Source organism: Gymnogyps californianus, chromosome 21 (genome assembly GCF_018139145.2).
Source record: "Gymnogyps californianus isolate 813 chromosome 21, ASM1813914v2, whole genome shotgun sequence".
NCBI classification, from domain to species: domain Eukaryota; kingdom Metazoa; phylum Chordata; class Aves; order Accipitriformes; family Cathartidae; genus Gymnogyps; species Gymnogyps californianus.
The window spans coordinates 7437074-7453713 of NC_059491.1; the positions used below are offsets into that span (position 1 = coordinate 7437074).

Here is a 16640-nt window from a genome sequence, read left to right on the forward strand (position 1 = left end):
AAGAAATTACTTACGTGCTTTCAAAAATGGAGAGAGACTAAATTTTAAAATGTCAGTTTATTATGATCTGGAATTTTTGAACTGATTATCTCTAACAATACATGGCTGTGCTTGCACTTACAGAAATTTACCTCGTGCTCTCACAAATGTACGGTGTTTTGATGATGGAAAATGGAAGACAGAGTAACTTAACAAATAATAGCCATCTTGTAGCGTATCTGATAAATGCCTATTTGAAGAAAGAAGTGTGTCACATGAGATCTGTAGTCTGTGCAGACTTTGGCAAACTTAAGACATGACGCGGAAGACTTCTGCTGCTGTCTTTCCCCCTCCTACCCATATTTGAATTATAGCTGGCAGAGTCTAAAACGTGTGAGACTGTCGGTGGATGAAGCGGTGGGCTGTCTCTGCAGAGCACGCTGGTCGAACGGATGGGTACAGGCGAAAGATTTGTACGGGCGAAAGATTTGTAAGCGTTCGGCACTTCCTGGTAGTTAATGAACCAGTTACGCGTTTGGACATGTTACAAAGTGATCCATTGTCTTGCTTATTAGGTGGCTAATGGAACTGTTTCCAGGTGACTTCTCAAAAGGGATTTGGTCATTAGTTTCCATCTGCCAAGAGCAACTGGATGGTAAGGAAAATGTGAGCAATATAGTTGTGGGGTTTTTTTGTAAATAGTGAAAGGTACTAGAAAGCACAAAATGGGAGGTTCTGGGAGACTTTTAACCTTCAGGATCCTATTGTTTGGATAGTGTTTTCCTTCCTTGCAGAGTTCTTGCACTTCACAACTCTGCTTAGCAGTTTGAGTCATCCCACTATGGTCCAGATGTGTGCTTTTAAGTACAACTGGCATTGAAGTTACACATACCTAACTAGATTGGTATGTTTGCTCGAGGGATTTTTGCACCTGTGTATGCTGGAAGGAATTTCTGTAAAATACCTGTACAGAGTCCACAAGCATACTTTGGGCTGTGTTCATAAACTGTGGTGAAAAACAGCTGGTCTGAATACACAAACATTGTACCTTCTTCATTTTAAGTATTGAGGTAACATTCTGAAAGTGTTATACAGTTGCACTCCTGGGACCAAAGAAGGAGGGGGAGAGGAATTGTAAATCATCTGTACTCACGCCAGTGGGAGAAGTGTTACATCCTGGTTAGTTCCTGGTACCAGCCTGTCCTTTTTATTAAAGAACTGGCTCGTGAGCCTCATTACTAGAAAGCTGGATGGAGGACACAGGCAACAAAATTATTTAGTAACGACTCTGATCTCTTGATACTGTCCTGAAGACTTCCCCCCCCACTTGATCTATGAGATGGCAGGTGATTTGAATGAACACCTTAGCAATGTTTTGGCTTTGGTGGAGGGTGGGTTGCTGAAACTTGCCACTTCCTTCATATTTCTGTTGCTATTTATGTGCTGGTTTGAAATGACAGGGTGCAGGCATAGGGGAAGGACTCGGTGAAAATTGTGCCAAGTGACTTGCCATTACAGTCATCTGTTTTAATAATAGTTGAAATGTCTGCTTCCTCACCTAGTCTTTTAGGTAATGTTTTTGGGTTGCTGATGGACGCTAGCTTCTCAGGTTGTGACTTTAGTTATTGTCACACTTGTAAAAACATTAGTAGCTGAATGTTTGATATTTTCCTTTGGGGTAGGTTTTTTAAATGACAGGCTTCTTGGAAGTCTGATCTAAATAGATGGAGACATTTCCCTTTCTATGCTGAACTTCTGTAGCTGGAAGAAATAGCTATGCAACCCTGAGGGGGAAGAAAAGAAAATATATTTTGCTGCTTTAAACGAGCCAGTTTGAAACATTGCGCAACTCTCTTGAAGGTTTGCATAGCCAGTCTGAGGTTCCAGGTATTGGTACTTTGGCATCAGGGTTTTGTGGCTTAGTGCTGAGAGAGCCACGAGCCAGAGACACGGGGTGGGTTTTTGTCTCTGGTGCTCAGTTACTTACTGGAAAATACACAAGTGTTTTTATGGATGAGTGATTTGGTTCTGAAGTGTAATTGAAAGTCATAGCTTGTTTTTATTGCTGTGTGGTGGAAACTCATTTTCTCAATATAGGGTCCAGCATTCATTTGCAAGGCTTGTGAGAAGTAGAAAGCTATCAGGAAAGTTACGGTGCTTTTTCTGATCTGTCCTTTAGTAGTAAAACAAAGTGATTAATCTGTCCTCCTTTCTTGAGGTCTATGCTGGAAGCTAGGGGATTTCCTCCCCTGTCACATCCCTCTTGAAGTTACAGCTTTGTTCTGGCCACAGTCTCTCTATTTCATGGATACAGCTTGAGTTCCTTAAACAAGTTTCCATCCTGTGTCTCCACCCGCTTAAACTTCAAACACTTCATAAAGCTTTGGATCACTTTTAGCTTAAATATTTTCTTTTATTCTTGCATTCGTAAAGTAGGTCAGTCTTAAGTGTGACATTTTTTGTCTAAAACAGCTTTTTCCAGGAGTTCTGTGGTTGATGAGTAACGGATATAAAACTTAAGTGTTTGATCATGACATTAAAACTAGAATTGATTTTGAGTGAAATGCTATTCTGAATTTTGTAAAGAGAATGAATGATTACATTGGGCCTTAAGCCTTTTAGTCACCTTCCTGGGCAACTTCATAAAAAGCGATTTTACCAGAGATGGAAGAACGCTGGCTGTCTCGGAGAGGACAGGGATATCGTTTGGACTAGATGATCTTTTAAGGTCCCTTCCAACCCAAACCATTCTGTGATTCTGTGATACCATTTGGTAGTGTTTTAGTTGTTAATAAAGGGACATGACAACCATAAGACTATGTTCTTTCATTGTTTTATAACAAACTTTTGTCCATAGGTAAACCCAGAGTACATCCTGGAGAGATCGTGTCCTTTAGCAGAAGAGAAGCGATTGCTTTGCTTTGAATTGCTGTCCTTTGAAAATGGTTTATCCTTTGGGGACGTTTCTGAGGTACCCCAATACGAATTGGAGTTTTCCTTCTACGTCAGACCTCTTGTACATCTCAAAAGCATCTGTTAATTGCTTTGTGCTGGGCCTTGGATGCTTTGGGAGAGGACTCGAGCTTCTAAAGAAGACAGATTGCCTTTTACGACTGCTGTTGCGCGGGAGGATAACGTACCACGAGCAGGGGTGTCCAGAACGGGCGATCAAGGAAAATTATGTTCGATCCAGGAGCGATGTAGTGCTTTCAAAGTGTTTTGCTGCAACTGCTGCATGTAACTTTGATGGCCTGTGCTCTACTTTGCCCATCCTTTTCTTTAACAGAGAAGATATCAGCTTATGCCTTCCAGAAACCTTTTACAAGCTGGTTACCTCTCCTGCTTGGATTTTAATAAGTGCTGCTTTATAATCTGTGGTGAAGGGGCTTCTTGGAGGTAGTCCAGCCTTCTTGCAGCAAATCCAAGTTTCATGAATGTAGATTTAAATTCCTACCAATCTGTCTGTCATCCAGTTTTCTATTATGTAGCAGCCAATTAACCTGTAGCACTTCTTTATTTTTCTTGAAGAAAACAGGTTTCAAGGAATGTTCCCCTCTCCAAACATGGCTTTCCTGGGTTTAGATAGTCTTCAGAAATCCCACTTCAGTGCATTTTAGTTGCTGCGTGAGGAAAGGTGAAATCTAATGTAGTGATCAATGATAGATATTTTCTCCCCATGAAGGAGTGAATTTTTGAAGTGATTATATATTGCTGAAGCACAGAGGAGATTTGGCTAATATATATCCCGGCGTGCCTTGGATTCATAACGGTTCAATCGCTGGCATTGTTGTTTGAGTCTCAAGATACTGGATCTGGCTATGGCAAAGCAACTTTATTGAAATAGCATGTTGGTATTTAAAACAATATTAATACTATATTTGATTCATTAAATATACAAAGGCAAGTTAAAGCGTTTCCATGTGTGTGCTGTTAGTTCTGGCGGGAGGTTCTTCAGATGGTTTTATGTGGTTTCAGACAACATTTTAGCACATTCTTAAAATACCCACAAAAGCCTTTATGTAAAATCTCATAAAGGTGAACCACATAAAAATTATTTTTTTCCTGTTTCATGTCATTAGGATCAAAGTACAGTAGGTAAGAATAAATTTCCAAAAACCTTGTTTCGGTCCCTCTCTTAATTAACGTTTCGTGCTCATAGCAAGCTCATAAAGTGGGTAATGGGGAAACTGTCTGTACACACTGTAATATTCTCAGTGGCTGCCAGTTCATTTTGAGTGAATTCACTTATTCTATATATGAATATTTTTTTAAGCAAACTTGGTCTGGAAATGGACAACAGCTTCTGCTCTCTGGCCTTTGATTCACGCTGCCCTTTTGTCAAAGGAAGGGTCACTTAGATTGGAAGTGAGGTTTGCAGCGGGACTGAAATTCCCATTAACTGCATTAACCAAAATCCATTTGTGAATTCCCCAGGGGATATAAAAAGGGTGTTTGTTGGTTTGTTAGGTTTAAATTGCCTGCTGGAAGTCTGGCTTTAGTGTGCCTGTGGAGCAAAGGGCTTTCCTTTTTTAACAGTGTATTATCAGTGGCTTGACAAATGTCATAGGACGGTGCTGTGTATGTTGGTTACTTAATGCCCAGACTAATGTTGGTGATGCGTAGCAGTAGTCACCCATTAAAAATAAAATGATGTGGTGAGTTAATATGAAGTCGTATACCCCTCCTGGGGTCAGCATTATTTTTGATACAGACTTGGATGCATGCAATTAAAAAGAATTGGAGCTCTTTTGATGAGACTGCCTTCTTGAAACAACATACTGGACTGATCTGTAAGTGCAGAGAATATGTTGAAAGTTACCTATGTTATTTGCATTAACTTCCCAATATCTTTTCTCCTGACTTGTAGAAAGGATGGGTTAGTGGTCTTGAATCTACAGTACTTCAAGCTAATACATAAAGTCCAAAATGTACAGTAAATCGAATCTTAAGTGCCACTAACAACTGTTAGGCTCATGTTTAGAAAGGAAGGGAGCGTGAAGGTGGGAGGCTTCAACAAGTTCTTCGTGTTGGCAATGAGTGATACTTTCCTTTCTTGCAGAAGAGGAGAAACACGCAGTCACTTGCAGATCTATGGGATCGTCTCGCTCATGACAGTAAGAGGCAGGAACATAGAACGGTTTAATCTGCGTGACTGACTCTCAGCTTAGCTGCTGGGAACTGTCAATCATAGCAGCTCCTCATGTCTTTGGATGATGAGCTTTTGCTCTCCTCCAGACAATGAACTCTCAGGTGTTTTGTCTGCTTTATGTATGTACTTGCAGAATGGCAGGAGGTGCTCAGAAGAGAGTAGAAATGTCTGACTGCTAAAATGTCTTGTCGTTGATCTTCTGGCTCAGCTGAAGTTGCCTCTCCTGCTTTCCTTAGTTCTTTGCAGGAGATGGTGATTCTGTGCAGCATGAGTTCATCGCTGAGATCTAAGAGTTGTGCGCCATGAAAGAGTATTCCCTTTTGCTTGATTCTCCTTATGGCTGTTTGGTAACTTGAGAATGGAAACAGTTCATAAAATGCTGTGGGTTACAGTTTCAGTTTTCTAGAAGCCAAAATTGCTTCTTGTGCATCTTTCTTCCTATAGCGTTGGGTTGTTTACCGTTATTTTAAAGTGCGTGTTCCATCTGGCACATAAGGAGCCTAGCACTAGTGTTATAAAGGAGTAGGGTTCTGAAGATGTCATTGCTTTGTTAGTTTTCCGAGAGTGTACTTTTTGCTACCAGAAACCTGAGATTTAGGTAGTCTAGCTTCCTTTCTATTGTATACCGTACGTGACGCTGGGATAATATGTAAACCTCAACAGCATCCCTTCATTTCTAAGAACCTTGGTTTCAGTTCAGCTCTATTTGTAATAAATTGGTAAGTCAGCTTCACACAAACTTTAGAGACAGCAGCATAAAGCTACTTACTTGCTCCCTTTTGTCTTAATTAGCAGACTTTGTTGTAAAGAACTTCCAGACCTTCCCAATAGCGCGAGAAGGGGCGGGGGGAGATCAAACTAAAATAAAGCCTTACTCTCAGCCTACTTTGTAGCTTGTGCTTTTACCAGCTGTTATAGTTAATTGGAATCAGAGGAATTGTTTGCTCAAGTACTGTAGAAATCTGTAACTAGCTCTGTTTCTCACTAGACTTTTATTCTCCTTCAGAGAAATGTAGAGGTTTTTTGTAATTAAAGTCTCTGTATTATAAAACGATTTAAACTGCTGTGTTTCTAGGTATATAACTGGTGAAAGTGTGCCGTCTTAAAAGAAAAAAAAATCTTTATTAGGATATAGAGATTCTGCTTATTTAAGATGATTATTGATATCTGACTCTGGCTTGGATCCTGCTTACTTTTAACATGCCTGTTGGATTGCATCCTGCAGGTATTTTGAAGGTGGAGTCTCCTCTGTCTACCTCTGGGATCTGGATCATGGTTTTGCCGGGGTGATCCTCATTAAGAAAGCTGGAGATGGATCAAAGAAGATTAAGGGATGCTGGGATTCCATCCACGTGGTGGAGGTTCAGGTACAGCCTCTGGGGCAGCTGATATACCCAAGTGAAAACAAAACCCAGTTAATTCCAGACAATTAACGAGCACAGGTGTTCCACTGAACAATGCAATATTGTGTTAGGGGCTGTAAACTTCTTTCCCCTGTTAATTTTTGAAAATTCCCTGAAGCCATTTGGATAGAGATAAGTCAGGGCTGTAATAAAAAAAAATCCCAGAAGAATTGAAAGTATGTTACTTTCTGTGCATGTGATCCTGAGATTTTTTTTTTTTTTAACATAAAGTTCTACAGATAAATATCACTAATTAGGTAATAAAAACAAGGTAATAAGAGGTTAAATTGCTCCAACTAGATTTGCTTCGGAAAATTAGGGGAATGTGCACACTTACAATTGTGTTTAAGAAGCAGACTGTGCTATGTGAGTGGAGTAATACGGATCTGTCCTGTCGCTTGTGGGGTCTTCCGGGCCAGCCACCATTTAGTTTTTGGAGGGATTTTAACCTTTTGTCTCTATCCCTTTTTGTTATCCTTCCACTTCTAGGAGAAATCCAGTGGTCGTACTGCTCATTACAAGCTGACCTCCACAGTGATGCTGTGGCTGCAGACTAATAAAACTGGTTCTGGTACCATGAACCTTGGAGGGAGCCTTACCAGACAGGTATGTCTGTATATTGGCACGAGTGTACGCTGCAGACCCAAGGCATGCCTTTCCTTATTTGTATACCCAGTAGCCCCAGTCAGGCACAAAAAGTTGATTTTTGTGAGGTGTTGTATAAACATCTATTCTCCTGCTGCGTATGCAGCCCAGTGAAACAGTTAATGCATGAGCGTGTAATTACCAGGAAGCCCCTTGAACTTTGCTTGATGGCAGTATAGCCTTCGATTAAAAATATAAAACATGCAGTAGGAGTTTAAGTCGTAGTTTGTCTTTTGGTATTCCTAAATTTTTATACTTCCATATGTGTTACCCAGACATATTTTTATCTGTAAGATTTGCCCACTTTCTTACTGGAAGATTCCAATAGGATTATGAAAATACAAGATGACCTCTTTTGTTATGTCTCTTTTAAAAGCCAGCTAGGCCACCATGAAGAAACTGGTATTTTGCATTGACTATAGGATTGTTCTGTTCTTAAAGACATCAGTTATCTTTTAGTATCCTTCTTTAGTATTTTCCTCTTGCAGTACCAGGACACTGATTTAAAAAAAAAAAAAAAATAAAAAAAAATAATCCTTTCTAAACATTTGGGGGATTTGTTCCATTGTTAATTACTTTGATTTCCTCTTGAGAGAGCCGTTTCTTTGCAAGGAAGGTGCCAGACTGATGACTGTTCAGGCAGTGCTGCTGTCTTAGTTTCTGACAGGCAGGATCTGCCGGACTTGACTTCACTGGGTAAAGGTGCTTCTGCCCCAGCCACCTGCCAAAGGTTGCCAACTTCCTACTTCATGCTGCTGATGAATTGCGGTTGCTTAAGATCTGGACTGTGGAATCAGTGACTCGAGCAGAGTAATAAACTCTGGAGGACAGGAGGCATATTGTATGGTCATGAGTGACTAGTGAGATTGGCAGTGGCTAAAACTCCTTTATGAGACTTCCCAGGGCAGACTGTTGCTTTCGATACAAAGGACAATGCAGACTCTGTTAAACAGTTCATGTTTTTGTACAGGTTTGAGCCAGGCGAAGGAAAGAAGGATCTGTGATTGCAGAGAGGAACTGAAATTCTGTTAGTATTGCAGTCGCAGAAGCTTGCCCTAGACCTAGGTGATTTTTCTTTCCACGTTGTTGATTTACAGAAGAAGCTGATGGAAAAGCTGGGAGGGGGAGGCATCTGGAGACAGTTTTGAGCATTGTGTGCTCTTTTAAAATGTTTGCCGTAATTATACCCGAGTTACGGTGACCCGGACAAATATTTAATCACAGGCCTTTCTAATACTTTAAATCATAGCTGTGAAGTGGAGGCCAAGGGCTTGACTCTGGCCGTGGCCTTACGGTACGCGAGAGCTGTGCCAAGGAAAACAAGAGTCTGTTGAGAATGGGTGTCCTCAGTACACCTTGGCCTGAAGTGCTAGGCCTTGTTTAGTTTGACTTTCGCTCTCTAAGCTTTAGTGGGGAGATTCATGCTTCTGTCATCATTTTAACAGCAGATCATTTAATTCATATGTGATGCATTAAAGCAGGGGCCTGCTTCCAATGTAAGTAACCATAAAAAAGCCACTGGGGTAATGATGCACTGCTTCTGCACAAACAATGGAAACTCGAGTTTCAGAATTTAGCTTTGGGCCGGAGATTTTCTGTTCGCAGATGCCATAGTAGGCTTAATGGGACAGGCTTCGTCAGAATCCGTGGCAGAAAACGAAAATCTTCATGCTGCCTTGAGGTATGCTACGTGAGGAGGAGCTGTTTGTCCTGAGCCGCTTATTTAGCTGTAGCTGGACTAAACTCCTGAGTGCAAGGCTTTTACTTTGCTGTAAATCCAGTTTGCCACATCACCTAAGGACAGCAGGCTTTATTTTTACTTTTTGGTAGGCTTTTTATACAGTCTGCAGCAAACTTAGGCACCGAAAGTAGGTTTTAGTTCTCTCTCGAGTGGTATGTTACAGTTTTACCTTGACAATATCAGTAATCTGATGTCCTAACCATAATTTTGAAATAATTTTGTCCATGGTAAATTATACATGGTTTTGGTCAACTCAACATTTAAGCTGCTTGACCATCTTTGATCCCACAATGTGAATAGCAGATGTCCTTGTGTTTCAGTGGAAGCTTTTGAAGTGTTCACAAGCTTTGTAATATCCTGGCTTATAAACTGATGGCAGAATGAACCTTTCAATGCTTTGAAAAGGAAGTCTGTTGAGAGCCGTTACTTTGAAACCCGTTTTGCCTCGTAGCTGCAAATCAGGTATTTTTCGAGTGATGACTGGAATGATTAACTTGGTGGCCAGGAGCAGGCGCAAAGGAACAGCTAATGTAATGCCTCCTAATTCACCACCTCTGGCAGCGACGAAGAGCTGGGCATGTCTCGCATTGAAATGCTATGGGGAGCCTTTGCAACTTCATATGGAAACACTTGCTCAGTAATTCCCCTTCCTAATGTCTGCAGATTACACTCGGTGCAAGTAATCAAGCAGTCCTGTTTGTTCTTCTGTGAATGGACAACATGGGTAGCGTGGTAGAGCTGAACTTGGATCTAGAAGTAAGAGTCTGGAAATAGCTGTCCTCTGCTGTCATTTCCTATTGGTGAAATATTGTTGCCCTGCATCAGACACAAACACGGGGGTTTTTGTTGCCTTTGTCAAGACTATTTGGAAAAACTTGTCTCTGCATTTCTTGAATATCCCCAGACTCTTGTCTGGGGCTCCCACTTAGGCTATTCCTAAATGTTGCACTGAATTTGTAACAGTAGTTTTTTTTTCTCTCTCTCTCTCTCCAGGACACCATGTATTTGAGTATTCTTACACGTGGCTCGGGGCCATGTGATGTTACGTCCTGGGTAGATACTACTTAGAGGTCATGTCCCTAGCCTATGTCTACTTTAGTGTCATACACTGAAAATTGACATATCTCTTCCAATTCATTGAACTACTACTTTTCAGTGATTTTTCCCAATGCAGTTTTCATTGTGCTACAACAGGAGTTGTCTCTGTTTATAAGGGGAAAGTAACTGTACAAGCATTTTACATTTGTAAATGGACAGAATAAGGAAAGAGAGGGAGAGACATGGTAGACGGAGGAGTCGGCCTGTTTTGGGAAGTTGAAAATCTCCTTCGTGTAGCTTTAATTTACTTTACCTGGTGGTTTTCAAAGTGAGAAGTTCAGGCTTTTGCTTTATCAGTTGAATTATGGAAGCTTCTTTTAAAGAGCTGGAGTTATAGACTAATAGAAATAAAACGTCATGTGAAATGTTCTTAACGGAGTTTTGGATTTTGGTTTTGTTTAAAATGTAGGAGTTCAGATTCTGTCCTGATCCAATAGAGGAATGTGTGTATATACACACACAAGTGTACAACACAAAAACATACGTATTGTGATATATATTTCTTTACATAATTTCTGTATACGCATAATTGATTTGTATATGTGCATGTATAAACTTTTATCTTGAGAGGATGAGAGAAATTCTTAGCCAGCTCCATGCACGTAGGATCCATAGATCATAATTTTGGTCTGAAAACTTAGGGAGAATTAAAGCTTAAGTGACATCTTCACATTGGACACTTCATTAGATCATTGTTGAAGCAGTCGTTTTGTATGGAAGACCACTTGTCTTTTTGCCTAGTGAAGGTTTTGTTCTAACCTTTAGCAGTCTATGTTGTTATACATAAATACTGACACGCTGTACGTAGCCATCTCTGTTTTGACTCCAGAGGACTTTATAGAAGAACTTTTTGGTGGAACCGGAAGGAGAAAGCTGATTTTTTCCTTTTTTTCCCTTGCTATCGTCCTCCCCCAAGAGGCAAGCAATATCAGGTAGAGAACTTCTGTTTTTTACGGTTGCCTAAACAAGGGTGCTCTTCCAGACAGTCTGTTCTGGAGACGAGCCTGGATGCAACTCAGGAGAGCTCGGAGTTGAAGCACCACAGGCCAGGGTGGAGGAAGTAACTCCCAGCTCACGTCCGGCACTGGCGGGCTTCAGTCAATACAAGGGCTGAGGCTGGCATTTGGATAGGGAAGGAGGGACTGGCATGTTATATACTGCCTGCCTTGATGAGGGGCCACGGATTGAAGTGCTGTACGTCTGAGAGGAAAGGACAGGGCACGCTACCTTCAATTTACAACAAAGGGAGCAATGCTTGCAGGGAAATGAAAAATGCCAGCAGCTTTTCAATTACCTTGCACGCTCTCCAACGACCGCAGGTAACTCCTGCTTCAAGCCAGATGCTTGGCAGATGATTTCCTCTCTGATGGACGTTAGGGTCCCATCCTCTTTGTGTACATAGGAATTACTTGGGTCGTTTGCCACGGCACTGTATTGCTTTGGCTGAATTTTGAGGTTTCGTTAGGCTGCACTTTTATTTAAGGTAAGAGCAGCTGTATGATCCTGTTTCATTTTATGCAAAGTAGATGTAGCCTTCCCGTTTTCTGGCCAACAGTCAAAACTGCGCTTTGTTGGACAGATTTCTGGAGCCCCCTCCTTAAAAGCAAGACTAACAGGTGCCTTTCTGAGATCTCGTTGCACACAAAGAACCTGTGTGTGTTTCCTAAGCCAGGATGAACATTGTGAGGAAGTGCAAGTTTGCTGAGAAAGAAGTTTATTTATGTAAGGAGGTGTGGGAAGGGGTGGATATAAAGTTGTAGGGGAAGTGAAGCCTGGGATTTCAGATTAAAGCAGCACAGATGTGCGTTGATTTTCATACTTGAAATACTCTCTAGCGAAGGTGGAACATTTTGCTAGAGCTGGATGAAGGCTGGTCTGTTGCAAACTGAGCATTCCCTGCGTTCAGGAAGATGTGCCCTGTGATATATTACTGCTCAATAAAACACCAGCAGAGACATTCCGCCATTTATCATAATAGGTAAATCCTCTGAGGCTTGTGCTCTGCAATTAGGAGAGTCATATATTTTCATCAAGTTGAGCTTTCATGTAAAGGCCTATCCCACCGACTTCCAGATGTTGTAGCATTAAGCGGGGCATTGGGGAGTGTTTTTGCACCAGAGGGATCTTCAAGCTGTAGCTGTCACGATCCTTAAGCTCCCCCTCAGCAGTTGTCCAGTTTCCTGGAGGCACTGTCTCTTTAATTGCTAACCGAGTAGTATTTTGGAGTGCAGAGGATGGCAGAGATGTACTGAGCAGTAATTGTCCGGGAAATTATTTCTGCTTCACATGAACATATGGATTTTACAGTGGTTCAGTTAAATAATAGCTGGTTTCGAAAAAGAAGAGTTGAGCACGTATGGACTAGTGGCATAGAGAGCTGATGTAGCATCCCCAGATTTGCTCATGGTTTTGAATGTACAGTTTGGTAAAGGATATGGGATATCTTGGGTTACACTGGTTAGAGTAAATATACGTGAAGGCCATGAAAGGATGAGGTCAGTTCTCAGCTGATTTCTACAAAGCTGCAAGCTCTGTAGAGCTCACAGCCTTCATTTATCTCGTTACAGTTTGAAATAAGCCTTGGAGAGAGAGGCCAAATTTTGCCTCACTGATATCCAAATAATTCCACATATTTTCCACCTGGAGACTTCAGTCTGCCCACTGCCTGTGGCTTGGGAGCCTTTGGCTCGCATTGGTCTGTTTGTGTTTCATTAAAGAGATTATCACGTTGCTCTGTGGCCAGAGCAGCTGTGGATGTTGTCGTCAGTTCTTCAGAGCAAAATGGTGGATGAGTTTCCTTCTTATCTTTCTAGTATTTTTAGACGCTTTCATGATGAACCAAAGCGTTTCTCCAACTTAAATTTCTCTCTTCGTATTAACTCTTCCTCCAAATAACATTTACAGAAAGCCCAAACAGCTGCTATATTCCACGCAGGAAACGTCCGAAGTGACCAGCCAGCCATCGAGAGCTTAATACACCCAGAAGAGTGAGTTTCCCTCTGAGTCAGACTTGCAGCAGATGGCTGGGGAAATGAGGCAAGGAAGCCAAGCAGCGTATCTCTCGAACGGGAGAGGAGCGACTGAGCCATGTAGATTGGACTTGGCTCATTCTGGAGCGTTAGGTTTTTGGCTGAGCTCAACAGCAGATGGGGAGTGACAGTGGGAAGATGAGCTGCTTGTTAACATCAACTTACAGAATGGAATTTCCCCTTAAAGCAAACTAACCCCTTTATTTAAGCAGCTATAGGCTTTCTGCTTAGGTCCGTGCAGTAACAGCCACCGGAAGGAACCTTTAAAAATCCCAACAACTCTGCTGTTTGTATAACATGGCTGCTTACTGACTCTGAACTCCATTAAAACAGCCTCTTGTAACATCTGGGCTTCTATAGCGTATAAAAATGTTTTCCTTCTGGCAGCAGTTTTTATGGAGATGTAATAATATACGTTTTGCAAAAAAATAATTCTATTTTCACGTTCTGCTGCTTACCAATGAGCTCGGCCTTGTCCAGGTGTGGAGGAGACGCAGTGGGGAGCCTGTGGAAGTAAATGACCCACTGCCAACTCCCCGGCTGCCCCAGATTTGGTCAATTTGCTGATAGTTCCCAAACTCACCGTAACATGTATATGTGTGTTTGAATAGTTCAGATTTATATTCTCCCTCTACTGCAACTGGATCCGTTCTCCGGGCAGCATGTCTCCATTACGTGTAAACAATCTGACTGTAATCTAAAGGAAAAATTAAACGTCCTTGTTCTTTCTCCCCCTCTTCTAGGTTATCTTTTGTCTTCAGGGTTCCAACTAAATTACATGCTTCCCCAAGCCTGTTAGAGACTTGGCTTATTAGAAGAAACCTGTAGCTGGCCCAGATTTTTAAACTCTACCCTGAGGGAGGGATATGAACAGATGGATAAGAGAATTCAGTGGGATTAGTAAAACCCTTTGAAGACTGTTCTTCCCACTACATTTTTCTCCCGGTTTTGTTTTCATGCCATCTCAGCACATCTTGTATCAGTTGAGGTTCCTGGGTCTGATGTTCATTGTTCAACAGCTTGGCTGTGTCTAGCCAGAATTTTCATCTCAAGAACTGGGGAAGATAGTCTTTTCCCTAGCACAGATGATGGATGGTCAGCCATGGCCTCTGGATGGACATTATATGGGGCAAAGTCAGATGAAATAAAGCAAGTATTGCACTCTGCAGTACCAGCTCCCAATTTTTGATCTTAGTGATGAAAAATCTCGCCTAGTTCAGGTACCCGTCTCCTGTTCAGATGCTACATGAAGAGCATGCTATCATTATACACTTAAGTTGGTCTAACTCTGAATTTCTACTGCAAAAGGTAGCCTGCTTCTTTCCCCCTATACTTACTGCTTTGTACCTCCTTTCCCCTAATAGGTAAATGTTGATTCAGCTTTTTGGTCTAAAGGAAGAAGAAAAAAGAATTACAAACTGTCAAATTTCTCTTTCCATATTATTACAGTAGTTTAAATCATCACCAGTCTTGCAGGTAGTTGTGGTTTTTGTATTCTCTGCACCTTCCCTCTCTACTGGAAGGTAGAATGCCTAAGGTGTCTGCCAGGAGATCCTGAAAATGGGGAGTGTGTCCCATGTGTGGTTGGAAGTAGTGTTTGAGATGAAGATGAAAAGAAGCAGCTGTTTTTGCAGGGATAGTTCACAGCTGTTCAACTGACAGCACCATCCTTGTGTGCATCTCATCAGCAACAACCTTGTTTTCATGTCCGCATGCTGTGCTGCTGTGCTTGTTGTCGCGGTACGTGTTCACTGTCGTAGATCTCCTGCAGCCCCTTAGTAGGTAGGGAATGACAATTTTGTAGTGCCTGTCTACACCAGGGAGCTACAGCAGGGCTTTATTTTGATTCATGGTTTTTATTACGCTACGTTTCTGTTATCAACATGTGACCCCCTGTCTAGTTCTGGGAATTTCTCGGTATGTTACTAGTCTGTTTGCATATTGAAAGAATAGTTACTCTAGGATTTTGAGACCCACTTCTTCCATCCCTTCTCTTGATAAGGAAAGCTGTCATTTACCTACTGTCAGGTTTCCATGCTACCAATGGATCTGTGTCTTTCCTTTCTAGATGGAGAAAGATGAGACTGTGAGCGACTCCTCTCCACACATAGCCAATATCGGACGCTTGGTAGAGGTAAGTGCTGTGAAGCCACCACAGCTTGAGCCTGCTGCACATTCTTGTGCCTTTATTTGGTCCTGTGTCTAAGAATTTGCTGTACGCTTGCTTTTGTCTTTACAAACAAGTTACTGTATCAAGTCTAATAGTGCTAATGTTGTTGCTCAGTGTTTGATGGCTCAGTACTCCTCCTATCGTGTCTTCCAACAGTTTGTAGATACAAAAACTCCACTCTGCAGTCTGTCTCCTGCTCATTACAGCAATAACCTTCTTGTAAAATAAGTGGTCCTTTCTTCAGAACTAGTTAACAATTTCCTACCCCCATGCCACTGCAGTCACTTTCGGGCAGAATTATTTCAAGTCAGGTTGTGTTATATAGAACTGTCCCTTTAGCTGAAAGTTCAGTGTGTATCAAGTGCTTATTAAATCTGCTGGAGTTGGTTTTAGTATTTGATTTTATGGCAGCTGTCAGTCATGTATGCTCAGCATGATGAGTGAAGGATGTGATTGCGTTAGCCGCTCAGAAGGGCTTCGGTGCAATGCTAGTTTGCTGTTTCATTGCACTGTCCTGTATGAAGGTGTTCTTGATTTCCCTGATTTTCATAGCCACTTTGGCAAGAGGGGAGGAAATTCTCAACTAAAATAGACTATAATGCATTTTTTAAAGGAACTGGGAAATGAAAGGAAGGCAGGTACTTCTTTTTTGTTCCCTTTTCTAAGTTTTTGGCTTGAGTGAAAGCGACCTAATGAAAAAAATGCTGGTTATTTACAAGATCTTTCTCAAAACTGTTTGCCATGCAGTTTTAACGAGCGAGTCGCCAGCTCAAAAATTCAAAGTAACCCATAAGCACGAAACTATTGACCTGTTGGTTACGCCGAATGACTGACTTGCCACTTACAGTCCGTTTAGGGCCAGGAAATTACAGAGTAAGGTTGGGATGAAATGCATTTTCCTTTTCTGCAGCGAAACGCAGAAGAATTGATAGCTGGACAGAAACTGCCCTCTTGTGGTCCACAAAGGCTTCTCATAGCCTGGAGTCATTCCTTGGGAGGAGAGGACAGGAATAGAGCTAAGCCTTTATTTCTTTGATAAGAGCAAAGAGATAGGGTCACACTGCCTTCTGTGAGAATTTAAATAGTAGGAATACACCGGGTTGAACCGTGCTGTGACAAGATGAACACATACGATGCACAAAAGAGTATCAGTGCACCATTCCTGAGAACAGCTGACGTGACTAAAGATCCGGTTTCTTACTTTTTTTTCTAGGACATGGAAAACAAAATCAGAAGTACACTGAATGAGATTTATTTTGGAAAAACAAAGGACATCGTTAATGGGCTGAGGTAAGGGGCTCTCCAGCTGACTATTGGACCCCCTTCCCTTCCCTGCGTTCCCCTGCAGTGCCTGTGGTACTGTCCCCAGCCGAGCATTGGTCTGCTTTTGTTTGCTGGAACTCCCCTTTCCCACACAAAGTCTTTT

The 16640-nt window shown here is 41.7% G+C and overlaps 1 protein-coding gene across 4 annotated transcripts in view; it reads left to right on the forward strand.

Moving 5' to 3' along the window:
• The window catches only part of CAPZB (capping actin protein of muscle Z-line subunit beta), a 62456-nt gene that overhangs the window by 41763 nt on the left and 4053 nt on the right, over positions 1-16640 (forward strand). For all 4 annotated transcript variants that reach the window (XR_007767594.1, XM_050909406.1, XM_050909407.1 and 1 more), the window contains 4 exons: positions 6354-6495; positions 7021-7137; positions 15113-15178; positions 16428-16504. Coding sequence is in view for 3 of the 4 variants with exons in the window: in XM_050909406.1 (XP_050765363.1) it covers positions 6354-6495; positions 7021-7137; positions 15113-15178; positions 16428-16504 (402 nt within the window). In the remaining variant the exon portion in view is untranslated. The remainder of the gene's footprint in view (positions 1-6353; positions 6496-7020; positions 7138-15112; positions 15179-16427; positions 16505-16640) is intronic.